At 44.1% G+C, this 26872-nt stretch overlaps 1 protein-coding gene across 1 annotated transcript; it reads left to right on the top strand.

Annotated features, from left to right (window-relative positions):
- Positions 1–2663: 2663 nt before the first annotated feature.
- Positions 2664–7667, top strand: POLR3D (RNA polymerase III subunit D). Its single transcript, XM_047091171.1, has 9 exons — positions 2664–2768; positions 2975–3144; positions 4101–4144; positions 4774–4925; positions 5085–5209; positions 5392–5560; positions 5932–6197; positions 6626–6778; positions 6879–7667. Exons 2-9 carry the CDS (start codon positions 2980–2982, stop codon positions 6999–7001), a joined length of 1197 nt encoding a protein of 398 aa, XP_046947127.1. The 5' UTR covers positions 2664–2768; positions 2975–2979; the 3' UTR covers positions 7002–7667.
- The last annotated feature ends 19205 nt before the right edge of the window (positions 7668–26872 follow it).

The raw sequence follows: 26872 nt of genomic DNA on the forward strand, positions 1-26872 counted from the left end.
TGCATATTAGAATGACCCTTTTTAAAAAAAATTTTTTTTAACATTTATTTATTTTTGAGACAGAGAGAGACAGAGCATGAACAGGGGAAGGTCAGAGAGAGAGGGAGACACAGAATCCAAAGCAGGCTCCAGGATCTGAGCTGTCAGCATGGAGCCCGACGCGGGGCTCGAACTCACAGACCGCGAGATCATGACCTGAGCCGAAGTTGGATGCTCAACCGACTGAGCCACCCAGGCGCCCCAGCATGACCCTCTTTGAAAACAATTCAGCAATACAGATGAAGAACTATAAAATGTACAATGTTCAAAATGGTATAGCCATTGTGGAAATAGTTTGGCAGTTTCTTATAAAACTAAGCATATGCTACCATTCAACCAAACAATTGCACTCATGGGCATTTATCTCAGAGAAATGAAAATTTTTATTTATTTACTTACTTATTTTTTGAGGGAGAAAGCATGAGCAGTGAAGGGGCAGAGAAAGAGGGGACAGAGGATCCAAAGTCAGCTCTGTGCTGCAGCAGTGAGCCTGATGTAGGGTTTGAACCCATGAACCATGAGGTCGTGACCTGAGCTGAAGTCTGATGCTCAATTGGCTGAGCCACCCAGGTGCCCCTTAATGTGTGTGTGTGTGTGTTGTTGTTGTTTTTGAAAATTTATGTTTATATAAAAACCTGTACATACGTGTTCACAGCAGCATTATTTGTAATAGCCAAAAACCAGAAACAACCCAGATGTCCTTCAAAGAGCAAATAGTTAGGGGCACCTGGGTGACTCAGTCGTTTAAGTGTCTGACTTCAGCTCAGGTCATGATCTCACAGTTAGTGGGTTTGAGTCCCGTGTCAGGCTCTGTGCTGACAACTCAAGAGCCTGGAGCCTGCTTCAGATTCTGTCTCCCTCCCTTTCTGCCCCTCCCCCACTCATGTTCTGTCTCTCAAGAATAAAAAAAAAAAACATTAAAAAACTTTTTTAAAAAGAGCAAATGGTTAAACAAACCATATATACTCAGCAATAGAAAGGAACGAACTAGTGATACATGCAACAATTTGGGTAATCTCCAGGGAATTATGCTGAGTGAAAAAAGCCATCCCCAGAAGTCACAAACCATATGATTCCATTTTTGAAGGAGTTCTACTTTTGAAATAACAAAAGTATAAAAGTGAAGAACAGATTAGTGTGGGCAGAAGGAGGGAGGTGTGGCTATAAAAAGGCAACAAAAAGGGCTCCTTGGAGTGACGGAAATGTCTTATATTTCCACTGTATCAATGTCAATATTCTGGTTGTGATATTGTACTATAGTTTTGCGGTATGTTTCTATTGGGGGAAACCTGAGACCTCTGTTATTATTTCTTAAAACCACATGTATACCTACTATCTCAATTTTTTTTTTTTTTTTTTTTTTTTAAAGAGTACATCTTATTTTGGCCAGTTATCACAAGTCTAAAAAGTTGTCCTACGGAGGGGTGCCTGGGTGGCTCAATTGGTTAAGCATAGGACTCTTGATTTCAGCTCAGGTCCTGATCTCCAGCTGTGTGCTGACAGCACAGGGCCTGACTGGGATTCTCTCCTTCTCCCTCTCCCTCTGCCTCTCCCCTGCTTCAGCTCTCTTCCTCTTAAAATAAGTAAATAAACATTAAAAAAAAAAGCTAGTCCTACGAATATAATCCAAAAGAAGAAAAAACATTAGATGCACCAGATGTTCACCACAGCATTATTTACGGGAGTGGGGGTGGGGGGCAACCTAAGCGTCCAAATAGGAAAATAAGCAAATCATGACATAGCCATTGAGAATTACATCAGTTATTTGATGCAGCAACAAAGAAATGTTATTTCAAAAGGAAGGATTCAAAATTGTAGTACAATATGACAGCTCTATGAAAGGGATTGTAATATTTTACAGAAGTTTTAAAAGTAGTATTCTATGTGGAATTGTAGCAGAAATGTTTTCCTTCCCTCAAACTTTCCGCAGTATTAAGTGATTTTTACATGGTTTGGGGGTGGGGAGAAGAACAGTAAAGGCATTTTTTTATGTTAAATTACAAATGCTGGAATCATCATAAAAGTTCTTTAAATTCTTGCCTCCCAGTCGATCAACCTTCGTTTTTCAGGTTCCGGGCTTGGAACAAGAGTCCGCCACAGCTGCCCTAGCGCTGCGCCCACAGCCCCACTACAGGACCCCACCAGGAATCCAGGGAAGGGACACCCCCCAAGCGAGGGCGAGGCCGGAGCCCAGAGTACAATGACCACTCCAAGGTCATCATCGAGCCCGCAGCCGCAACTCGGCCGGACTCAGGGATCCTCAACTCTGAGTCCGGATCTCGCTCTCGGCCCCTCGCCCTGTCCGGAGCCGCGACCCCACTGCTCCCAGAGGCTCCGCCACGGCAAATCCCCATATTGGGTTGTGCCGTGCCAAGACCCCCCGGACCCCGAGCTGGACGCGTCTACCCACTCGCCGCTGGCCAAGACCCCCGAACGCGGCACCGCAGGGTAACCTACACCCCTCTTCCTTTTTCGCCCTCTCAACCCAGCTTTTCCCGACTCCGGGAAGAACCGGGAAGAGAAGGCGGAGGGGAGCGAGGCGCCGCCGGATAAATACTGTGGCCTGGCCCCGCCCATCGACCTCACTTCCGCCCCGCGGCAAGATGGCGGCGCCCGGACCCTGCCACGCAGACTTCCGCCGGGCGGAGAGACTCAGGGCCGGCTGCGGGGTGCGTCGGAGGTGAAGTCGGGACGCGCCTGGTGTGGAGCCACAGCTCGGGGGCGCTGGGGTGCGTCTCAGCCTCGTGCCTGACCCGGGTCCTGGGCAGAGGGCTAGCCAAGCTCTCTAAGTGGGTGGTCCGGGGAGTCTTGCCACGTGGAAAGGGAGGGACGCACTGACTGGGGGGCGGGTGGCCACGTGGGCAGGGTTCCGCCCAGGGTCCGCGTGTCCGCCCCCTCGAGTGACTTTGCTGCCCCTTTCATCCTCTTCTCCCAGGCAACATGTCGCAAGGAAACGCCGCAGGCGAGCCGAGTGGTCCGGGAGGGCCCCGACCCCTCCTCTCTGGGGCCCGGGGGCTTATCGGGCGGAGGCCGGCCCCTCCACTTACCCCAGGTCGTCTTCCCTCCATCCGCTCCAGGGACCTCACCCTCGGAGGAGTTAAGAAGGTACCCGATGGCACCTTTCTAAGGAAACCCAACTACCTTGAATTCCAGGACCTGGGGTTCTACCGATGTTCACGGAGGGCCTGCCTTGTGCCAGGCGTGGCTTTGGGCCTAACAAATCTTGTCCGCAGACTTTGGCCAACAAATTCAAGGGAGCCTGCCCTACCTTTAAGTCTAGATACAGGGTACAAGATGTTGACGTGTTTCTCAGAGATGGCTGAAGGGCCGAGAATCCTAACTAGTTCCCAAGCAACTTGAGCATTGTTTATTTACCTTTTTTATATGTTTTAGACACCTTTAAGAAACCATGGAAGCCAGCAGGCATAAATTTTGCCTGCAGTTTTAGAGTTCTGAATTGGCCGTGGATCCTAAGGGGCAAATTTTTATCTAGAGTGTAATGAATCCTAGGCACAGCATAAGAGGCTCTGTGACCTTTTCTGTTGTGTTTATGACTGTAGATATAGGGATACCCCTGAAATTGGGGGGTGGGATGGATAACAAGCATAAAGCAGCCAGTGTTTGAAGACTTGTTTGCATTGGGAAATGCTGGTGGCAGTCTAAGGCTATCATCCATTTGTGAGTGCTGGCCTACTTCCTACTTGAGCCTTGCTGCTAGACCTCTTTCCTGTGATACTCAATGGTTTCTATAGCTGTTTGAGGACAAGAAGTGAGATTAGATAAATAAGTTTTAGAAATCCCGAGGGCTCTCTTTTCAGAGGGCAGAAGCTGAGGCTGCTAGCTTAATGGTTTTTGGTATCCTGTTCCGTAAGCCCACTGTTACCATGACATGCTGTTCTTCCCTCTTAAGTACACGTATGTCTCTGTAAATCACTGGCAACAGCGTGGAATGTAGAGTGGTAGTCTTGGTCCATACAAGATGCCCTTTGAGAGTTGTCATTTTTCTCTGTACTTTGGGATCAGAACTTACCAAATCAGTGACTCCCATATTTTACTTTCAGAAAACCTTCACCCCAAATATCATCAGTCGGAAAATCAAGGAAGAGTAAGTAGCTGGGCCTTCTAAAAACTTTCCCCTTATTTACTTGCTCTGAATTTCGGTCTTTTGGGAAATAACTAGGTATGTTATTTCCTCAGACATCTAAATGTGCATATTTAGTTTTTTTCACTAGTGATTTTCAACCCTGGCTCCAGGTGATTCTAATGTGCAAGTTTTAAAAAAGTATTGATGCCTAGAAATCCATTTCTAGAAATGGTGATTTAACTTTTTTGCAATGCAACAGTGATTATTTTTTTACAGCTGGAGTTGAGAGCCATTAGTTTAGACAAAGATGTATCAGGTTTTCACTTATGTTCTTTTGTATTACAACCTTTTGCTTTCAGGCAATTGTAAAAAGTCCACATTGGGGGCAGTCTCTGTAATTCAGCGTTTGAGTTATAATTCTAATACAATTCTTCTCAAGCAAGAAGGTAAAGCAAAGCAAACTGAAAGGACGCTGCCCCATCAGGTAGAAAAGGTGCTAGCTAAACTTAGTATTGGGTTCTGTTTCTGATACAGTTACTGGCTCTCTACTTATCCACTCAGGTGGAGGAGCAGAGTGGTGTGAGGAAGTAAGACCAATTCTTTGAGGTGGAGTGAATGAGTGGTTTTCCTTAATCCATTTTCTTTTCTAGGCCCAAGGAAGAAGTAACCATCAAGAAGGAGAAGCGTGACAGGGATAGAGACCGGCAGCGAGAGGGGCACGGACGGGGGCGGGGCCGCCCAGAAGTGATCCAGTCCCACTCCATCTTTGAGCAGGGCCCAGCTGAAATGATGAAGAAAAAGGGTACCAAGCTGCTGGGGTTCCGGGAGGAAGGAATCAGTGGATTTCAGTTCAGACTGCCTGAGAGAAGGGCAAGGGCAGTAAAATTACCTTGCTCCCAGTTTAGTTTTCCTTGCTGTTGGCCTCTTCCGTACCCTTGGTGAACTGAGTGATTTCCTGCAGGGAACTGGGATAAGACAGTGGATGTGTCAGACATGGGGCCCTCTCATATCATCAACATCAAAAAAGAGAAGAGGGAGACAGATGAAGAAACGAAACAGATCCTGCGCATGCTGGAGAAGGACGATGTAGGTACCGGCAGACTGGGAGGAATGGGCTTCTGGGGGGCCGAGCTTGGTGGCAGAACTCTCTGATGTCCTGGAAGCCTGTGAGCAGGAGGAATCTTCAGTTAGAAAAGGCTGAGGTGGGCTGCAGTCCACCTGTGTGTATGCTAGCCAGACCACGTGACCCCCTGTCTCTTCTCTGGTAGTTCATCGATGACCCTGGGCTGAGGAATGACACTCGAAACATGCCTGTTCAGCTGCCGCTGGCTCACTCAGGATGGCTTTTCAAGGAAGAGAATGAAGAACCAGATGTTAAGCCTTGGCTGGGTGGCCCCAAGGAAGAGGACATGGAGGTGGATGTACCTGCTGTGAGAGGTACTCTGTGTCCATTAACGTCTCATCTCCTTTCCTGTGGATGCCCCCCCCCACCTGAATCCTCCCAAGGAATGAACCTCCCAGACTAATAAGCAGATCCCCCTTCCCCACGTTCTAGCTGTAAAATACATGACCTTACAGAGACTGTAAGTTCTCACTCGCAGAGGGTTCATGCTGCCATGGATCTGTGGGTCAGCCTCAGATAATCCTTTTTAGGTAAGTCATACAACTCCTGGGTCCTTCTTCATAACCATAACCCTCCAGCTTCCTAGCTGAGTGACAGTGAAGCAGACAAGGATGAAGGGATGGGTACAATGAGAGGACGTAGAGGGTGGCCACTTGATAGCTCTTCCATTTGTTATTTTGGGCAGTGAAAGAGGAGCCCCGGGATGAGGAGGAGGAGGCCAAGATGAAGGTTCCTCCCAGAACAGCCAGAAAGACCCCAAGCCTTCCAAAGGACGTATCTGTGGCAGAGCTGCTCAGGGAGCTGAGCCTCACCCAGGATGAAGAGTTGCTGTTTCTTCAGCTGCCAGACACACTCCCTGGTCAGCCGCCTACCCAGGACATCAAGCCTATCAAGACCGAAGTGCAGAGCGAGGATGGACAGATGGTGGTTATAAAGCAGGAGAAAGACAGGGTATGCTCAGGAGTGAGTTCTGTGAAAATGCGGGGGGACCAGGAAGGGAAACAGCAACCTGTTGGGGAAGCAAAAGTGTGCCACCCAAGCTGAAATGCCAAAATAATACACATTTGTTCTTTCTACCCATGAGGGGCTTGGGGCTTTGTACTTCAACCCCAATTACACGTGTTTACTTTTTACAATGAAATATTTTAAACATGTACAAATGAGAAAATGTCAGCAATTATGAATATTTTGTCCATTCGTTCATCTGTTTGCTTTGGGTTTTGTCGTTCAGCCAACGACAGGCAGCCTTGGGAAAAGGCCTTCTTGAGGAGCTCATTCTAACCTTTGCTGCTGCTGCCTTCCTTTAGAAAAGGTTTCATCCATGAAGGATGGAGGAAGCGGCTCCTTACCCAGTGTCCATCTCCTGATTCTCTCCACAGGAAGCCAGGCTGGCAGAGAATGCTTGTACCCTGGCTGACCTGACAGAGGGTCAGGTTGGCAAGCTGCTCATCCGCAAGTCAGGGAAGGTGCAGCTCCTCCTGGGCAAGGTGACTCTAGATGTAACGATGGGAACCACCTGCTCCTTTCTGCAGGTGAGAGCCTGTAGGGGTTGGGGATTATCACATGAGAATCATAGGACTGAGTAATGAGCTGTTTGGTTTGTTTCTCCTCACTGTCTCTGTTGGTTGGCAGGAGCTGGTGTCCGTGGGCCTTGGAGACAGTAGGACGGGTGAGATGACAGTCCTGGGACACATAAAGCACAAACTTGTATGTTCCCCCGATTTTGAGTCCCTCTTGGATCACAAACACCGGTAAAATGAGCAGATGGAGGATGATGGTGACTGTGCCCACGGCTGCTGCCTGCTCCAGACGTTTTGTTCTCAAATCTGTGCGACCCAGAAGGGGCCTGTTTAGCCCACCCACTCCAGCCTTTGGCGGCCATTGTCCCAGTTTTCCCCATAGGGCCCACGTGGCTCCCTCCCACAGCAGCTGTGAATGGCACAGTGGCCTTCCCACAGCATGGATCCTGCACATCCTCGCTGCTGGGGGGCTTGTCCCTTCTATTTATTTTTGTATTTATGTCTTATCTCTTCAAATGACTGCACCCTCCCCTGGTAGAGAGGGGAGGGTCTGTGGGAAAGCCCAGTCTCCTTCTCTTGCTGACTGTCTTGTTCTCAGGGTAGGAAGCGTAAAGACTGCTGCTGCTTTTGCTCCCTCCTCCTTCCCAAGAAACAGTGTTGGAGAGAGAGCAGGGAATTTTTGAGTCTGGGACTCAGTGTGCAGTCCCAGTTCCATCAGTTACTAGCTGTATGACCTTGGACAAACTACCTAACCTTTCTGAGCCTCATACTCCTCATAGGACAAAAATGAGGATAATACCTACCTCACAGGGTTGGTGTGAGGATTAAATGGAATGTTGTAGATGAAAATTCCTTGCACAAGGCCAGATATACACAGTAGGCACTCAATAAATGTTAGTTTCCCTTCCCTTTGCCTGAGTCTGTTTTCAAACAAAATAGAGGTTTCAAGAATCTCTTGAGAGAAGTGAATAGAGCTGCTGTATCTCTGCCTTCTTGGTGCACCTCCCATCCCCCCCTAGGCCCTGAGGCTCTCAAGGTATAGGTTCAGGCCCTTCTCTGCCCATTTTCTCCTGAGCAGTTAAGTGCTGCCTGTTCACTGTGGTGAGTTACAAGCCAAAGGTTCTACCAGAGGTGAAGTCAGAGACTCCTCCCAGCTCTCTACACTTGCCTTTGGGTGACATCATGGTCCCGGGACTCCTTCCTTCTATCCCTCAACTCCTCTCCCCTATCCCCCCAACTCCTCCAATAAGTAGCAGTACTCTTTTGACTTCCATTTAAATATTTCCCAACAGAATCCTGTGACCACTCAGAATTATAACCACACTCAAATACTGCTAAAGAACAACCTCTGATAAGACAGAAATTAGGATTTATTGAAGATCCGCCTCTTTGACACTTGACAGATGACCTCCCACTTCAAAGCTTTGAATTTGAGAGGCCCCCCTCTACCTCCTGTCCTACCGTCACCAGATCTGCATCTCAATCCCAGCTGGCCACAATGGCCTTTGAGTTCATGGGTCTGTGATCTTGTTTCTTGTACCAGGTCATTACACTCTTGAACCTTCCAGTGTAGTTTCTGGAGGAGCAGCTTCTCTTCCCTTGTCCACAGGCTGGGTTTTTTCCCTGGTTCAGTGGTAGGAGACATCTTTGGGATTAGGGAAGGCTGCTCACAGCAGTGTCTGTGGTTGTTAGATGCTGATGTCACAGCTCCCTGTTCACTGTAGTGAGGTGCTAGCTATAGGCTATACCAGAGGTAAAGTCAGAGACTCCTTCCAGCACCCTACAGTTACCCTTGGGTGACATCATGGTCCCAAGTTGAGAGCTTAGCCAACCACCTCTGGAACAGCGATGGACCACACAGGCTCATAAGAGTGCCTCCTCCTGACTTTTAGGTGGTCCCAGAGGTTTTGGATGGATATACATTCCTTTGGTCTCACCTTTCTGTCCCTCAAGTCTGTTTTTTATTCATGACAGCTGGGGTTTTCCTGTCCTGAGCCCCTCAAACTGCCTAGCCAGCAGGTATGAGGGGTGATTGAACATTGCCCCTTCTGTAGCTAAGAGGTCACATGAGCTCTGTTGGTAGTGTTGCTCTGGTGTCTTCATTATAAGGGACAGAAGTCTTCTGTGGAGGCATATACCATGAAAGTTCTGTTTTGTCTAACGCTGAGTTTTTGTTCTCTGGGCTTCAGTGCTGTCTTTTAGATAGCTAATGCACTGCCAGTGGGCCTCTTGTAATTCTCTGTTTCTCTTCTGTTTCTTTGGTTCAAAAAATCTTCTGCTTTTTTGGGCTAACTCAAAGGCCCTGCCTCCTTAGCTGTTTGGTATCTTGCAGTCTTTAGCTCTTTGACTTCTAAGAAAGCTTGAGGAAGAGTGTGTACCACTTTCACATTATTCATTTCAAGTATCTTAGCGATTGAATATTATGATCCTGCATCAGAGTCCTCGTGACCTGTCTCTATATCCCTGGTGTACAGATTGGAGGTCATCAGTGAAAGTGTGGAAAAAGATGAAGCAAGTCTGTTTTTTTTAATTTTAGAGAGCATGTGCAAGTGAGGGAGAGGGGCAGGGAGAGAGGGAGAATCCCAAGCAGACTCCACACTCAGTGCAGAGCCCAACACAGGCCCAATCCCATGACCCTGGGATCATGACCTGAGCTGAAATCAAGAGTGGGACGCTCAACCAACTGAGCCACCCAGGCACGCCAGGTCTACTTTCTTTAAAAAAAATTTTTTTTTAAATGTTCATTTATTTTTGAGAGAGCGCTAGCCGGGGAAGGAGAGAGAGAGAGGGAGACACAGGATCCCAAGCAGGCTCCAGGCTCTGAGCTGTCAGCACAGAGTGCAACATGGGGCTTGAACCCACGAACTGTGAGGTCATGACCTGAGCCAAAGTCAGACATTTAACCGACTAAGCCACCCAGGCGCCCCCCCAAGTCTACTTTCTTGACCAAGCCTTTGAAGTATACATTTCTACCAAGAAATACATGCAAATAAGGAGAGTAAAAAGCCTAGAGTCAAGTTCATAGGTGTGAGTGCAAATGCATGCAAATTTATTACTACCTGCATCTGCGTGTAGGCATTTTGTTACGATTCTAAAAGAGAGAGCTATAGACTTGTTCATTTTTTAACTGTAAGCGACACAGTGTAGGCTTTAGAGTCAGGGTTGGGTTTTAATTCAATTCCACCAGTAACTTTGGGGAAAATTGGTTACCCTTCCTAAGTTCAGTTTTACTCGCTTTCTATAAAAATGAGGTCATAGTAGACTTTTGATAGGGTTGTTTTTCAATTAGAGCGAACATAAAGCGTTTATTTGTATATGTGCTGCTGAAGCGAGCACCATAAAGCATTTATTTGTTGCCAGACAGAAAAGTGTTTCTTGCAGAATGAGATTGGCACAAGTGTGACAGGAAACTGGGCGGACAGTGACATAAGCAATAAGGATGTTATCACCTGTAAGGAGAAGTCTAGAGATAAATGGCTCCAGACTTGGGTGGCAGCCAAAACGTTATCAAGGTTTTTCTTAGATCCTTTGGTTTTGCTAGCCTCAGTACTGCAAAGTGGCTGCTACACAATGTCATTTCTTCAAATAACCGTCCAAAGACACAGCAAGAAGCAAAGTAAACAGCAGTAAAGGAACTTTCTCCTCATTATGCTCTTAGGGAGGAAGTTCCTTCAGAGGCCCGAAGAGACTTGCCCCTGTGTCTCTGACAGCTGGGCCACATAACTACCCTAGGATGGGGCACTGACCAAGAGGGATGGGTAGATCAGTTTGTCTCCTGGCCTTTGGCATCCTGTTACCTGAGACAGAGTTTTGTTAGTAGGGAAAAAACAGCAATGATAGAGTTGAAGTATATCTAGGTAGAATTTTTTAAATGTTTAATTACCTTTTCTTCTAAATAAACCAGTTTTAACATTTTAGTACACGCTCTTTCAGACTCTAAAATTGTGTATATTCTGGATGATGATATAAACATTATACTGTCTTATGTGCATTATCTTGCTTGAAAGTATATATAGTTCTTTGTTAATAAACATCTTTTACTTAAGATACATCTGAGGTAGGGGAGCCTGGGAGGCTCCGTCAGTTAAGTGTCCGACTTTGCTCAGATCATGGTCTCATGGTTTGTGAGTTCATGGTTCTCTGCTGTCAGCGTGGAACCCACTTCAGATCCTGTGTCCCCTCTTTCTCTGCCCCTCCCCTGCTCGTGCTTTCTCTCTCTCTCTCAAAAATAAATAAACATTAAAAAAAAAAAAAAAGCTATGCCTGAGCTAGCTGAACGAATTAAAGACAGGATCTTTTGGGGCGCCTGGGTGGCGCAGTCGGTTGAGTGTCCGACTTCAGCCAGGTCACGATCTCGCACTCCGTGAGTTCGAGCCCCGCGTCAGGCTCTGGGCTGATGGCTCGGAGCCTGGAGCCTGCTTCCGATTCTGTGTCTCCCTCTCTCTGCCCCTCCCCCGTTCATGCTCTGTCTCTCTGTCCCAAAAATAAATAAACGTTAAAAAAAAAAAAAAAATTTAAATAAAAAAAAAAAAAAAAAAAAAAAAAAAAGACAGGATCTTTTAATCCTAGACTACCCCTATGGTCCAGTTGAACTGATCACTTAACACTTGGCTCTTTAAAGGAAAAGAGGCTTAATTCTAAGGTATTATGCACAATTGCCTGTTCATCCTGTGCTTCCACCGCCATCCTAGTGCAAGACACTCACGGTTTGGGCTTTTGCCCTCTTCAGATGGCTGTAGCTAATGACAGATGTGGTATTAACAGCTCCTCTTGGACATGGTTCAGCTGCCAAAGTTCTCCAATAGAGGATAGGGACTGGAGTGCAGCTGGGTCTCAGGGTTATCCTCAGAAAAAATGGAGAGAGAATGCCAACTCTAGTAACTCCCTGTGTGGCCAACTTATGACTTCACTTTTCTGAAGCATTTCTTTCCTTCCCTTGTATTAGAGCAGTCATGAGTCCAACTCCACACGAACTGAAGCAGGGGTTGGGCTTTCTTCTATTTGTCTCATTTACATCTAAGATCTAGTCAGAAAAAATGTAGTCCTGATCATCATTGGCCTGACAACTGTATCTTGTGTGTTTTTCAGGGTTCAGTGGAAAAATAAAAAACATTCCAATTATTCTTTTTTTTTTTCCAATTTTTAGTTAACCTACAATACAATATTAGTTTCAAGAGTAGGATTCAGTGATTCATCACTTCCATACAACACCCAGTGCTCATCATAACAAGTGCCCTCTTTAATACCCATCACCCATCTAGTTCATCCCCTACCCACTTCCCTCTATCAACTCTTGGTTTGTTCTCTATCTGTAGGAGTCTTGTGGTTTGTTTCCCTCTTTCTTCCCCCCTCCACCCTTATGTTCATCTGTTTTCTTTCTTAGATTCCACGTATGAGTGAAATCATATGGTATTTGTCTTTCTCTGATTTATTTCACTTAGCATAATGTACTCTAGCTCCATCTATGTCATTGCAGATGGCAAATTTTCATTCTTTTTGATCGCTGAGTAACATTCCATTGCATATTTACACCACGTTTTCTTTATCCATTCATCAGTCGATGGACATTTGGGCTCTCTTTTGGCTATTGTAGATAATGCTGTAGATAAACATCAGGGTGCATGTACCCCTTAGAATCTGTATTTTTGTATCCTTTGGGTGAATACCTAGTAGTAGTGCAATTGCTGGATTGTAGAGTAGTTCTATTTTTAACTTTATGAGGAACCTCCATACTGTTCTTCAGAGTGGCTGCACCAATTTACATTCCCACCAACAGTGTAAGAGAATTCTCCTTTTTCTGTATCCTCACCAACACCTGTTGTTTCTTTTGTTGTTAATTTTAGCCATTCTGACCAGTGTGAGATGGTATCTCATCTTGGTTTTGATTTGTATTTCCCTGATGAGTGATGTTGAACATCTTTTCATGTGTCTGTTGTCCATCCGGATGTCTTCTTTGGAAGAGTGTCTGTTCATGTGTTCTGCCCATTTCTTAACTGGATTATTTGTTTTTTGGGTGTTGAGTTTGCTAAGTTCTTTATAGATTTTGGATACTAACCCTTTATCAGATATGTCATTTGCAAATATCTTCTCCCATTCTGTAGCCTACCTTTTAGTTTTGTTGATTGTTTCCTTTGCTGTGCAGAAGCTTTTTCTTTTGATGAAGTCCCAACAGTTCATTTCTGCTTTCGTTTCCCTTGCCTCTGGCGATGTGTCCAGTAAGAAATTGCTTCAGCCAAGGTCAAAGAGGTTGCTGCCTGTGTTCTCCTCTAGGATTTTGATGGTTTCCTGTCTCAGATTTAGGTCTTTCACCCATTTTGAATTTATTGTTGTATAAACCATTCCAATTATTCTAAGCAGAAAAGTTTAATACAAGAAAATAAGTGTTTATATAGACTCATTGGAAAGCTGGAGGAGTAATAGGTTGGGCCTTCAGGAATCAGAACGCCAGAGAAGGGACCACCAGAGGAGCTACAGCCTCCACCATAGTCGAGAGGGTGGAGAATCTGGCCATAGAGCGGTTGAGTTACAGAACACACTGCATGCTGCATTCCAGTGATCACGAAATCCCCAGTCTCAATCACCTCTGAAGAGCCACAGAGAGAAAGACTGGACCCTGAAACACCTGCAGAAAAAAACCCACACAGATGGAGTGCCTCTGGGGTGCTAGATACAGTTGTAGCTTAGGATACATCAGTGTGAAACAGAAAGAACTCTGTCCTGCTGGAACTTTCATTTTGGTGAGGGAGACAGACAACAAGCATAAGTAAGTATGTTGCATGGTATTTGTAAGGTGACAAGTGCTTAGAAATTTTTTTAAAATGGTAAGGGGAATCTACAGGTGGCAGCTCAACACATTATAGGAAGTTGAGAAAGTGTCATTTGAGGATGTGAACTGGCAGGATCAGAGAGTGAGGACAGCTAGAATCAGCAACAGTAAAGGAGGCTGGCTAGAGCTGAAACCACGGGAGACCAGTGGAAGAGGAGTTGTGGGGTGTGCAGTCTAGGTCAGCCAGGGCTTTAGGCCACTGTAAGGAGTTTGGTTTTATCGTAAGTGAAATGGTTGGTTCACTGTGGCAAGTGTTGTCTAAGTTTTAAAAGGCTCACTTCAGCTGCTGTGTTGAGGCAAAGGTAGAAGCAGTGACACCAATTCATAGACTGCTCCAGTCATCCAGGCAGCAGATGGTTGTGGTGTGGACCAAGGTGGGAATAGCGGATGTGCCTGGAAGTACTTGGACTGTAGATAGTTCTTTCAAAGGTAGAGCCAGCTTAGTCTGCTGATAGAGTAGATGTTAGGTGTGAGAGAAACAGAAGAATCAGACTCCACAGCTTTGGCATCAGAATACAGCCAAAGCAGTGTGAAGATGGCTTTCACTTCCCCCTTTAAGATCTCAATTGGTAGAATCTAATTCACATCCAGAACCCCAGCACAAGAGATTTGGGGAAATGTGGTATTCCCTTTCTAACCCCGGATAATCAGGTGGCACTTGAGTGCTGGTAAGCTGTATTTACCACAGTTGGCTTCAGGATCCAAAATTTAAAAAAAAAAATTGTGTAAGTTTTTTTATTTATATTTGAGAAAGAGACCACAAGTGGGGAAGGGGCAGAGACAGAGATGGAGACAGAGTCTGAAGCAGGCTCCAGGCTCTGAGCTGTCAGCACAGAGCCCAATGCGGGGCTCAAACCCATGAACCACGAGCTCATGATCTGAGCCAAAGTCGGATTCCTAACTGACTAACCCAGGTGCCCCAAGGACCCAAAATTTTAATAAAAGCTTTCTGTGACCATGCCATGCTGCCATCCAAAGTTAAAGTTCTCACTGATTCATTCCTTTAACACAGTATATTCCAAATGAAAACGCAGTTAGTACTTAAAACTAGCTGTACTGAGCATGGCTCTTAAACCTTTCCCCAGGGCAAGATAACCACAGGAATTCTTTTGCAAATGCCTCAATTATTTTCTTAGGATCCTTTTTTAAAAATGGCTTTGCTGAGCCAATTCTATAACATTTTTAAGGCTTTGATAAATACCTCCAGAGTACTCCTATCCATTCACATGCCCATTAGCAGTGTATAAGAGGAGGTCGCACACTTGTAAAGTTGAATGCATAGTCAAGATTCTGTGTTAAACTGTATAAATGTAGGAGGTGCCTGGGTGGCTCAGTTGGTTGGGCATCTGACTCTTGATCTCAGTTCAGGTCTTGATCTCAGGGTTGTGAGTTCAAGCCCTGTGTTGAGCTCCATGCTAGGCATGAAGCCTACTTAAAAAACAAAAAACAAACAAACAAACAAAAAACAACTATATAAATGTTAAAAGATGCCAAGTAGCAGATCTGACCTGTACTCAACTGGCTGTCTGGATAGATAACTAATGTTCTTTCTCTCCCTCCATCAAACATCAGAGAGGGTTAATGTGGGAAGAATACACTGCTCCCACAATTGATTATATGCTCCCCAAAGTCGTGTTTTACTCAGCTCATTTTTGCCAGCTGTGTTCACTGTTGTAATTACGTAATTCAGTTAAGCGTTGTATAAACTAATAAAGTATGAGGGCTAAGAGAAAGTGTTTCTGATGAAAATAAGGTAAATGTGTAACTAAGTTTTACATAAACTGATAAAATATAAGCATTAAAACAAAATTCTTATTTCTAAACTAAGGTAACTGCTGTGGGAAGACTTAATAAAGGTGAGTCAATAAAAAGTGCTGTTGAATTAAGTGTAGGCAAGATAAATGTATAAGTGTCATGTTAAAATATTTAAAATAGCTATGCTTCTTTCATTTAAAATGTTGCCCAAAATATCAGTTAAGATTAGATCAGCTATGAGAAACAGAGCCCCCCCAAAACAGTAGTTTAAACAAAATTATATTTCTCACTTATAAAACTGTAAAGATGCACAGTCTGAGCTGGTATGGCAGCTCAGCTCCACAGAGTCCCAATGGCCTAGGGTTCCTCCAGCTTATGTCCCTATGGTGTCTAGGGTGTGGACCTCATCCTCATGTTCTCAGTTGAAGACCAGAGCTCTAGCCATTGCATCCCCACTCTAGGCAGCCAGATGAATGAAAAGTTCATACCCCCCACCCCTTGCCAGATGACAGGGTGTGTATCAGTTCTTTTAGGGAGGTTCCTGGGAGCTGTGTCATGATATTGATGATGATATACCTTTGTCCAGAAAGTAGAGACATAGTCACCCCTGGCCTTGAAGGAGGCTGAGAAATGTGGTCTTTGTCTTGAATGAGCATATACACTCCTAAAAGTCAAGGTTCCTGATCATGAAAGAAACAGCATATTGAGGAATGACAAACAGCCTCTGTCACATCTATTTAACTTACTTTAAGAATAACTGAACAACTGCTGGTCCCAATTGTGACAGAGAAGAACTGCGAAGGCACATCACTTGCATAAGCAAACCCTCAATTGTCTGTGTAGATATCATGCGTGGTTGTTATAACCACTTCCTTGCATACACTCTCAGTGCCCTTGCCCCTCTCTCCTGTCTTATTCATGGGACAAAATCCCACTTTTAGGTAAATGGAAAGCTCTACCTACTCTGCATTTCCCCTGAGGGCTGAAACTTGGCTGGAGAAACACCCAGCCAAGCTGATGATCTCACTTTTAGACCAACTTTCCTTGTCCACTTAACTTTCCTCACTCCCCAGAGAGGACCAGTGAATCCCTATTCCTGTGTCCTCAAACCTCCAGTACCTCTCCCCTTCTCACTCTTAGCTGATGACCCTGCCTCTTACTGCACTAAGAAAATAGAAGCACTCAGAACACGTATTCCCTCTACAGCATCTATGGGTCTGTTTGCATCTGTGTCCGGGTCTACAGCCTCACCTCCTGTTACTAGGGATGAACTGTCTTGCTCCTCCCTGAGACCATACCCTTCACTGGGGCACTCAATTCCGTCTCCTCTTGCCTATTCCAAGGGTATTGCTCCAGCAACCCCCCTACACAATACCCCAATTTCCCTTCTATTAGATCAGTTTCGGGGCACCTGGGTGGCTCAGTTGGTTAAGCGTCTGACTTCAGCTCAGGTCATGATCTCGTGGTTCATGAGTTCGAGCCCCATGTCTGGCTCTGTGCTGACAGCTCAGAGCCTGGAGCCTGCTTTAGATTCTGTGTCTCCCTCTCACTGCCCCTTTCCCGCTCACACTCTGTCTCTCTCAAAAATAAATAAGCATTAAAAAAATTTTAAAAAAACAGAGACCAGTTTCACAGGATACAAATAGGCTCTTACGGATCCATCTTGAAAACAACAAATTTTCCTTCAAGGTTGTGTTGGCCTCCAGTTAACCTTTTTCCTCTGCTTTCCTTTTCAGTAAAACTTCTTGAAAGAGTTGTCTTTACTTGTCTCCACTTGCTCTCATCCATTCCCTCTTGAATCAGCTCTTCTCAAAGTCACCAGTGACGTCTTTACCAAACTTAATAGTAAATTTGCAATCCTTAACTTGACTGAATCTGTTACCACATTTAACACAGTTGAGCACTCCTTCCTTCTTTATGTACCTTCTTTTCTTGGCTTTGGAGTCACTACCCTAACTGTTCCTTCTTGTCTCATGTTGGATGTGCTCCTTACCCTTCCTAGTCCCTCCCTCACCATCTCCCCACCTCTAAACATGGGAGTGCCCAGGGTTCAGGCCTTAGAGGGTTTCTCCTGTCCTCTCATCCCCTCAGCAGTCACAGCCAGGATCATGGTTTGAACTATGTCTAGGACTTTTAATTATTATCACCAGTTGGATCTCTCCTGTCCCCCGGCCCTATATCCAACTGGCCACTCTCCCATTTCTTCTTGAATGTCTACTAGGCAACTCAACCCTAACTACCAAATTTGGGGAAATACAGGGACCCAAAAAACATTAAAATCACCCAAGAGAGTCCAGTCTGCAAAATCTTGATTGTGTCTACAGGACTCCATTTCTTCAACAAACTGTAAGGGAAAAAAGAGAGAAATGAAGGAGGACCCTATAGATTAAAAGAAATGTAAGACAATTGTCAATCAGTTACAATCCTTAAGTGATACGGATTCTGAGAACTGCAGAAAACTCTCAGCATGAACACTCCCTTCAAATCCCTGCCCTAAGAGTCTTGACCAAATTTTAACTTGGCATGTAACATCTCAAGGCCTCATCCCTGAGACAACCCAGCGCCTTTTGAGTTCCTGTTTGGAAAAGCTCAGCGCTGTCAAAACAAAAAACAACAACAACAACAAAAACTGCTGTTTGCTCCAGCTAACACCTGACGTCGGCCCCATCTCTTTTTCTTAGAGCATTCACTAAAAAGGGCTTACAACTGTGAATTCTTCCTCTGTCTCTTTGAGATGTATGTATATCTTCTATAACTCCCAACTCTGTCCCAAGGACCTGAAAGCCTTCCTTTGAAATATAATCAGGAAGGAGAGGGCTTCTGTCTCCCAGTCTCTGGGAGGATAGATTCCTAACTTCCATAATTGCCAGCTAACAGATACTGCTGGCCTAATCACATTGACAGTGACCAACCCTTTGTAATTTTCAGCATGAGGCCCTGTTTTGCCCCTTTGCCTTCATTCTCCCTTTAAAATGCCAAGTTGCCTCTTCATAAATCAGAATGGAGCTCAGCTCTTTTCCCTGTTGTCAGTAGTTACTGAATAACTCTGTTTTCACTGCTTTAACTAATATCCAGCTTTATCATTGACATTTCTCACACATGTAAAAATAACTCATGAGGTAATCTGGTATGTCTATATGTCAACTAGATACTTGATAATATCAATAGTTGTTATTTTTGAAGCCGTGATAATAGTGTTGTGGTTATATTTTTCAAAATCATAATTAAAAAGAATTTCTCCAGAATGTTACCACTTCTCACCACACTTCCAATCTAGCATTCTCTCTTCTGGGATTTCATGATTACCTCCTAAACAATCCTCTTGCCTCTATACTGCCCCCCTGCCCCAGTCTGTTCTCAACACACAGCCAGAGAGATTCTGGTAAAATGTGCCATATCATGCCACTTTCCACCTCATTCAGAGTAAAAGCCAGGTCTGTTCAATCTACCAAGACCTCACGGGACCCTCACATGTCCTTCATGACCTCGTGTCCTACCCTCCCGGGTCACTCAACTCCAGCCGCACAGGCCTTGCCACTTTTGAAACAGAGCAGGCAGCCTCCAGCCTTAGGGTCTTTGCATTATTACCACCCCACCCCCCCAACCCCACCTAGAACCCACTTTCCTGGACATCTTCACATCTTGTTTTCTCATTCCTTCCAGTCTTTGAGACAACATAACCTGGTTGTGCTGCATAAATTAGTGAAGTCCCATCTCAGACACTCCTTATGCCCCTTTTCCTGCTTTTCTTTTTTCCATAACATTTACCGCCATCTGACATATTATTTTTTTGTTTGTTTGATATTCCCTCTAGAACATAAGCTATGTGACAGTAGAGACTGTTTTGCTCGTTAGTGTATCCCCAGAACTTGAAATAGTTCCTTGCACATAATAGGCACCAAATGAATGTTTGTTGAAACAATGAAGGGATGACTATCGTTATGTAGGTTGTAAGTGTGTGCTAAAGAATTGATAACCATATTCCTGAGCAAGTGCAAAAAAGGACTTTTCAAGTCTCCTTTCTTCCTCCCAAGGGAAGAACGTTCCTCACTTTTCCAGAGAGAAGAAAGGATCTCATTGACCTTGTAGGCAGGGCTTTGGACCAATTCCGTGTACTGTTCTCATGGCTTTCACTGCTGAGTGTGTAACTGGCACTGGTGTTTTCCATGAATGTACTGTGAATGCTCATAAGTGCCCAAAGGGATTAGACCAGTCCGGAATGCTGAATCAGGGAACTGCTAGTATTTGGCGGGACATCATAACCTTAAGGCCCCTTTGAGCTAAAAATCTCTCTAAATGATCATTTTCCTGATTGATCATTTTCCAAGGAGGCTGCCTTCACCATGAGGCACCCCTTGTTGGGGGTGGAGGTGAGGGGTTTCCTCCCTAATGTGGCTAAGAGGTATACCTCTTTTGAAAAGCAGTTCTTGTCAAAGCTGAGCGCCTGAAGGTGCTAGAACACACACCGATGGCGGCCTCGTGACAACTAATAACTTGGGAAAGGGCCCGACAAGTCTCACTGTTGTGATGGAAATGGTGTATTTAAGTCTGCAGCTGCCTGGCCTCAATGGCATTTTCAGCTTTACATGAAGAAAACATCTATCCCTTTGGGGGAAATGTTATCTTCCACTCCATAGCTAAAGCAAAGCCATTTGCTCAGTGGGGCCCTCAATCCACAGAGGCTCCCCTAAATGCCTGGGCGTGGTTCACTGATGGTTTGGCTATGCTGAAACCCATGATGTCCACTGGACTGCTGTGGCTGGTCGGCACCGGTGCCAGCTACGTGGAATGGAAAACAGATGTGGTCACTCCTCTCAGAGGGCAGAACTCAAAGCTGTCCTCACAGCTCCAGCCAGTACTCCTTGTTGAACGTTGTTACATTTCTACTGGCTGTTAACACTGGCCTAGCTGTTTGGTCTGCCACTTGGAAAACTACAGACTGGCAGATTAAAGACTTCCCTCTTTGGGGCCATGAACCATGGAAACAAATCATGGCTGATGATGGAAATTTTTGGATCATTCATGTAAGTGCCCATGGTAGGGGTCCATTCTTTGAGACCGACTGGAGTCAAGCTGCAGGTTGAGCCTGCACCACCCAGTCACCTTTGCTGTGTGGACCCATCATTAAATCAGACACGCAGCATACCCACCAGCATAAACTGGGCACTGAGTAAAGGACTCAGATGCACCAGCTCTTACTGTATGCCAGGCCTGTGACTCATAATAAAAGTTGAACCGTTTGTCTCTCTGTGAGGAAGGCCCATTGCACAGGGTGAGACAGTTGAGACCATCGAACATTTGACCTCCTTCCTGGGGCTACCGGTGGTAGCTTACCACTGCTGATAATTTTTTTAGGTTGCAATGTTGCTGCAGTGCTGAGTCCAATCAGTTGACTCTGGCTAGACCATTGTAACACTTGAAATTGATATTTGTTATGTTTCTGGCTTTCCAGACATTTGCAGTCTGACCATGACGTATCTTTGATCGCAGTGAGCGCTCAAGCCACTCAAGGTATTTATTGATGGACCTTCTGTACCATCCACCATCCACAGGCATCTGTGATTGTTGAGCATTGGAGTGGATTCTTCAAAAATCAACTCAAAACAATTTCTGACCCTACCTCCATCACCTCCTCCTGATTCAGGCATGTTAGTTAGGCAGTGTGGTCACTAAATTTGACTGTTTTAGAAAGCAATCGTTTCTTCTTAACCACTGGTGGGGTGTTACATAGGCCTACTTTGAGAATTTGAGATTCTCTTATGCATGTGATGTTTCTTCCTCTTGAAGTCAACCCTGGAAGACCTGGTAGCTTCACCCTCTGGTGGCTGCCCAGCTAAAAGGGGGCCTTGGGAATTCCAATTTAATGCTGATTAAGTTTTTAAAATATTAACTTGTTATACGGTTTGTTAACATTCACACTAGTAAGGAATATTAAATGTGACAATCTGAATCCCTCCCCCAAGAATTTTGTGCCTAAAAGTAAATGATTTTGTGTTAGACCCCAGTTCCCAAACTGTATCAGGAGGCTCTCCAGGGTGCTGCAGCAGTAAGCCCATGGGACACCACAGACTATTTTAAATGTTCAAGAGAAGCACCCTCGACATCTGTAGGAGACTGTGAACTGCTAGTACAAGGTAGATCATGGCTCCAGCATTAGAGTATTATCCTTTTAATAATGTCATATCTTTGCAAAGTTGGGTTTCCTGCTGTTGCTGTGATTAAAAAGCATGTACCGTGTGAATATCAGTGTGGAACAAGCAATGAATATGGTGGTGTCCAATCTGACTCCAAGGTTTGAGAACTTGTACAGCACTCAGAACATCCCATTAGCAAATAATTATAGTTACTTAAAAATAGAATTAAAGTATTATTTTTCTTCCAATTTATATATATTATTTTTTCAAATGGTTACAAGCTATGACAACATAAATATGTGTTAAGATACTGGGACCTCACAAACTAATAATGGGATTGTTAGGTGTTTCTTTTGTCCTGAGTTGCTGTGAAATAAATTACCCAGCACTAGGAACACAACCAATTAAATTTTATAAAATTACCCTTGTCCCTCTTGTACCTGACCATCTGGACAAATGGTCTTGGTGTGACAAATAGTAAGTTTACAGTTACTGGAATGGGAAACAGTGGAGAGAGAATAATGAATTACTTGCCAGGGAAAGACCACTTCAGTCCCTGAGAAGGCATGGGAGAGGGTGAGACCTTCTCTGGAACTTCCCCGCAAAGGAAAGAACTGCCTCTGGAACTTCCCCGCAAAGGAAAGCACCTTGCTTCTCTCCACCTGTCACAAGCCCTTGACACTGAACTGACTGCTGAGTCGGCCTTCCTCTGCAAGATAGCTCTGACCTCCATTTGATCACCTTTCTCTTTAATCTTAGCTAGGGTCTATGGGAAAGAGCAGGGGCCGGTCCTAGCTTCTTCCCCTTCCACATGAAGCACCCATCAGCACCTCTGGATTTCACCATCATTCCTGTAGCCATTGATCAGTCATTCCACTGGATGGATTGATGAATGCCACTTGGCTGGTGGTGTGGACAGGTAGAGGAGGGTGAACTGACTGCCTTCTAGCAGTCCCTCCAAAAACAAGGATTAGACTCAATTCTTTGAACAACACTATGAACCCTAAGGATTACAATCCTGCTGGGAGGTCACATTGGAGATACTGTCAGCCTGTACCCGTGACTGATGTAGGGTCCTACTAGGGGGACCCAACAATTATAAACCATGCTTTTTTTTTTTTCCAGAAGCACCATGAATACTTTTGATACATGGAAGCCAGGCATTAACTTGCCTGTATCCCCAAATCATAGTGACTTGTATGTACTTTGGGGTGAGTAATAAGAGACCATGAGAACATGACTAGTAGATCATGTGGCTCTTAGACAACTGTAGAGACCTCTTCAAAATGAGCCTGTCTTTTCTTACTGGGAGATAATTAGCTTGTTATTTGTGTGGCACTACGTGGGGAGTTATCTTCATGATGGGAGTTGTCCTATTAGAAAAAATGCTATAAAATTTGTCCTTGAATTTAGCTGAAGTGATTAATGACACCACCTTGACTCTGGAAGGTACTCAGACCAGAGCCCTTTCTTTCCAATTCTTGACAAAACTTCTTTAGAATAGCACTTGCAGGGCACCTGGGTGGTTCAGTTGGTTAAGTGTCCGACTTCAGCTCAGGTCATGATCTCACAGTTTGTGAGTTCAAGCCCTGAGTCTGGCATGGATCCTGCTTAGGATCCTCTGTACCCCCTCTCTTTGCCCTTACCCCTTTCTCTTATTGACTTTCTCTCTCAAAAATAAACATTAAACATTTAAAAAAACATTAAAAAAAACATTTAAAAAATAAAAATGTTTAAAAAAAAACATTTAAAAAAAATTTTAATGTTTGTTTATTTTTGAGACAGAGAGACAGAGTGCAAGTGGGGGAGGGACAGAGAGAGAAGGACACACAGAAAATCTGAAGCAGGCTCCAGGCTCTGAGCTGTCAGCATAGAGCCTGATGTGGGGCTCGAACCCACGGACCACGAGATCATGACCTGAGCCAAAGTCAGACACCCAACCAACTGAGCCACCCAGGTGCCCCCAAAATAAATAAACATTAAAACAGAAATAGAATAGCACTTGCTACATAATAAACTCCATATGAATATTTGTTAAACAACAAGTACATAAACAAAACCAATAAAGCCTGTGATCTGTGTTATTCAAGTCTTCTCTAACCTTACTGATTTTTTTGGTTTACTTGATCAGTCAATTACTGAGAGATGCATGTTGTCAACTTCCAGTTTGTTGGCGGGTTTTTCTATTTCTCTTTGTTTTCATCAGTTTTTGTTTTACATATTTTGATGCTATGTTATTAGATGCATAGAAATTTGGAATTGTCCTTGAATCCTCTGACATTAATTGACCCACTTTTTGTCTAATAATACTTTTGCTTTAAGGTTATTTTGTCTGAAATTGATACAGTAGCACCAGCTTCTTTTTTCTTTTCTTTTTTTTTTTAAAGCATTTGACTTTCAGCCTTCCTCTATTATTATATTTTATGTCTATCTCTACTTAATATTTATTAAACACCATATCATTGGACTTTGTTTTTTATTTTTTATTTTTTGGATTTTGTTTTTTATTTTATGTTTACTGAGCTGTCAGCACAGAGCCCAACGTGGGACTCAAACTCACGAACTGCAAGATCATGATCTGAGCCAAAGTTGGACGCTTAACTGACTGAGCCAGCCAGGCGCCCCTGGATTTTGTTTTTTAAATCTAGCCCAATAATCTTTGTCTTTTATTTGGAAAGTTCAGTCCATTTGTATTGTAATTACTAACACTGTTGGATTTATTTCTACCATTTAATTTGTGCTTTCTCTTTGTCCAGATTTTTTCTATGATTTATTTTTCTTCTTTCTTGCCTTTTTGTTTGGATTGAGTTTTTTCTCATTTTTCCTCCTACTGATTGGAAATATATGCATTTACTTGTTTAAACAATTCTTAAAATAGGACTACCACATGATCCATGTGATCCAGAAATTCCAAATATGTGTGTGTGTGTGTGTGTGTGTGTGTGTGTGTGTATGTATATATGTATTTGGAATTTCTGCATATATACATACATATATAATTCAGCTGTAAAAAAGAAGGAAATCCTGCCATTTATGATGACATGGATGGAATTGGAGAGTATTATGCTAAGTGAAATAAGTCAGAGAAAGACAAATACCATATGATCTCACTTATATGTGGAATCTAAAATACAAACAGGCTGATAGATACAGAGAACAGACTGGTGATTGCCAAAGGTGGCGATGGGGGTGGCAGGGTGGGAGAGAAGGATGAAGGGTGTTAAAATGTACAAATTTCCAATTATAAAATAAATAAGTCATGGGATGTAATGCACAGCATGCTGACTATAGTTAATATGTACTGCATATTTGAAAGTTGTTAGGAAGCCACCTGGGTGGTTCAGTTGGTTAAGCATCCAACTCTTGATCTCAGCCCAGGTCTTGATCTCACAATCGTGAGTTCAAGCCCTGACTTGGGCTCCATGCTGGGTGTGAAGCCTACTTAAAGTAGGGGAGGTGCCTGGGTGGCTCAGTTGGTTAAGTGTGGGACTCTTGATTTCTTCAACTCAGATCATGATCTCACGGTTATGAGATCGAGCCCAGCATCAGGCTCTACGCTGGGTGTGCAGCCTGCTTGAGATTCTCTCTCTCCCTCTCCATCTGTCCCTCCTCTGCTTGCATGTACTCTCTCTCTCTCTCTCTCTCTCAAAACAAAGAAAGAAAGTTGCTAAAAGTAAACCTTAAAAGTTCTCATCACAAGAAAATAAATGATTTTTTGTGATTACGTAAGGTAACGAATGTTAACTAGACTTATTGTGTGATCATTTCACAATGTGTACAAATATCAAATCATTATACTGTGCACCTGAAACTAATGTAATGTTTTATGTCAATTACACCTCAATTTTTAATTAAAAATTGTAAATTGTATGTTAATTATACTTCAATAAACAATATTTTTTAAAGTTTTAATATGCATACTTATAGAGTGTAAAGTTAATTATTATACTCTCCTCCAGAACTTCATAATGCTTTAATTCTAGTTACCTCCCTCTTACCTATTATTTTTCTCAACCTCCTGGCTCTCCCTTTTTTTTTTTTTTTTAACTTCACTGTATTGGACACCTCTTATGTCTCATTACAAATCCTCTTGGCCTTACTTCTCTTTATACAGCCAGCTCTGTAGTGAACAGTTCTCTGTGGGCACTCACCAGGTCTACACAATTACAATCTGATAATGCCTAGCCTCAGGCTTGCCCTGTCCATCCCCTGCCTTCTCCCCTGAGAAGGGGATGATGCCAAAGCACAGAAGAGCATAGGGACATGCTCTCTCTCACCTGGCATGGTGCACCTAGAAGGTATGAGGGGTTAACGCTCCATGAGGTGAGCCTTTGACCAAGGGAAAGGAGAGAATCAATGGATACATGCATCCCCCTTACTCTCCTAGGTGCGTCCCCTCCCCGCAGGATGAAGTCTTTTTTTTTTTTTTCTTTTTTTTGAGGGTAGGGGGCGAAAGTGAGCAAGGGGCAGGAGACAGAATCCCAGGAGGGGCAGAGGAAGAGAGAGAGTGGGAGAGAGAGAGACGGGGGGCATTTTTTTTTAATGTTTATTTATTTTGAGAAAAAGAGAATACAAGTGGGTGAGGGGCAGAGTGAAGGGGACAGCCCGATGGGGGGCTCAAACTCACAAACTGTGAGATCATGACCTGAGCCGAAATCAAGAGTCAGTGCTTAACTGACTGAGCCACCTAGGCACCCTGAGATAGAATCTTTTTTTTTTTTTTAATGTTTATTTATTTTTGAGAGAGCACAAGTGGAGGAGGAGCAGAGAGAGGGGAACAGAGGATCCCAACTGGGCTCTGCACTGACAGGCTGACAGCAGCAAGCCCAATGTGGGGCTCGAACTCATGAACCAGGAGACCATAACCTGAGCCAAAGTCGGACACTCAACTGACTAAGCCTCCCAGGTGCCCCTGGGAGAGAGAGAGAGAACCTTTTTTAAATTTTTAAAAATTCTTTTTATTTTTAGAGTTTTTTTAGTTTTACAAAAGAATTAAGCAGGAAGTATAAAGATTTTTTACATAACCTAGCCTCCTCAACTCCCCCCTCACTTCCCCTATTAGCATCATTGTGCATTAGTGCAGTACATTTATTACAATTGATGAATTTTTTTTCAATATATGAAGTTTATTGTCAAATTGGTTTCCATACAACACCCAGTGCTCATCCCAAAAGGTGCCCCCTCCTCAATACCCATCACCCACCCTCCCCTCCCTCCCACCCCCCATCAACCCTCAGTTTGTTCTCAGTTTTTAAGAGTCTCTTATGCTTTGGCTCTCTTCCACTCTAACCTTTTTTTTTTTTTTTCCTTCCCCTCCCCTATGGGTTTCTGTTAAGTTTCTCAGGATCCACATAAGAGTGAAACCATATGGTATCTGTCTTTCTCTGTATG

This window comes from Lynx rufus, unplaced genomic scaffold, assembly GCF_022079265.1.
Source record: "Lynx rufus isolate CCGP_SWC_20201006 ecotype Redwood Valley unplaced genomic scaffold, mLynRuf1.p SCAF_3, whole genome shotgun sequence".
Classification (NCBI taxonomy): domain Eukaryota; kingdom Metazoa; phylum Chordata; class Mammalia; order Carnivora; family Felidae; genus Lynx; species Lynx rufus.

Coding starts and splice junctions, on each gene's coding strand:
- POLR3D (XM_047091171.1), top strand. CDS start 2,980: ATGTCGCAAGGAAACGCCGCAGGCGAGCCGAGTGGTCCGGGAGGGCCC. Junction 4,145..4,773: donor AGTCGGAAAATCAAGGAAGA/GTAAGTAGCTGG, acceptor TTTCTTTTCTAG/GCCCAAGGAAGAAGTAACCA. Junction 5,210..5,391: donor GCATGCTGGAGAAGGACGAT/GTAGGTACCGGC, acceptor CTTCTCTGGTAG/TTCATCGATGACCCTGGGCT.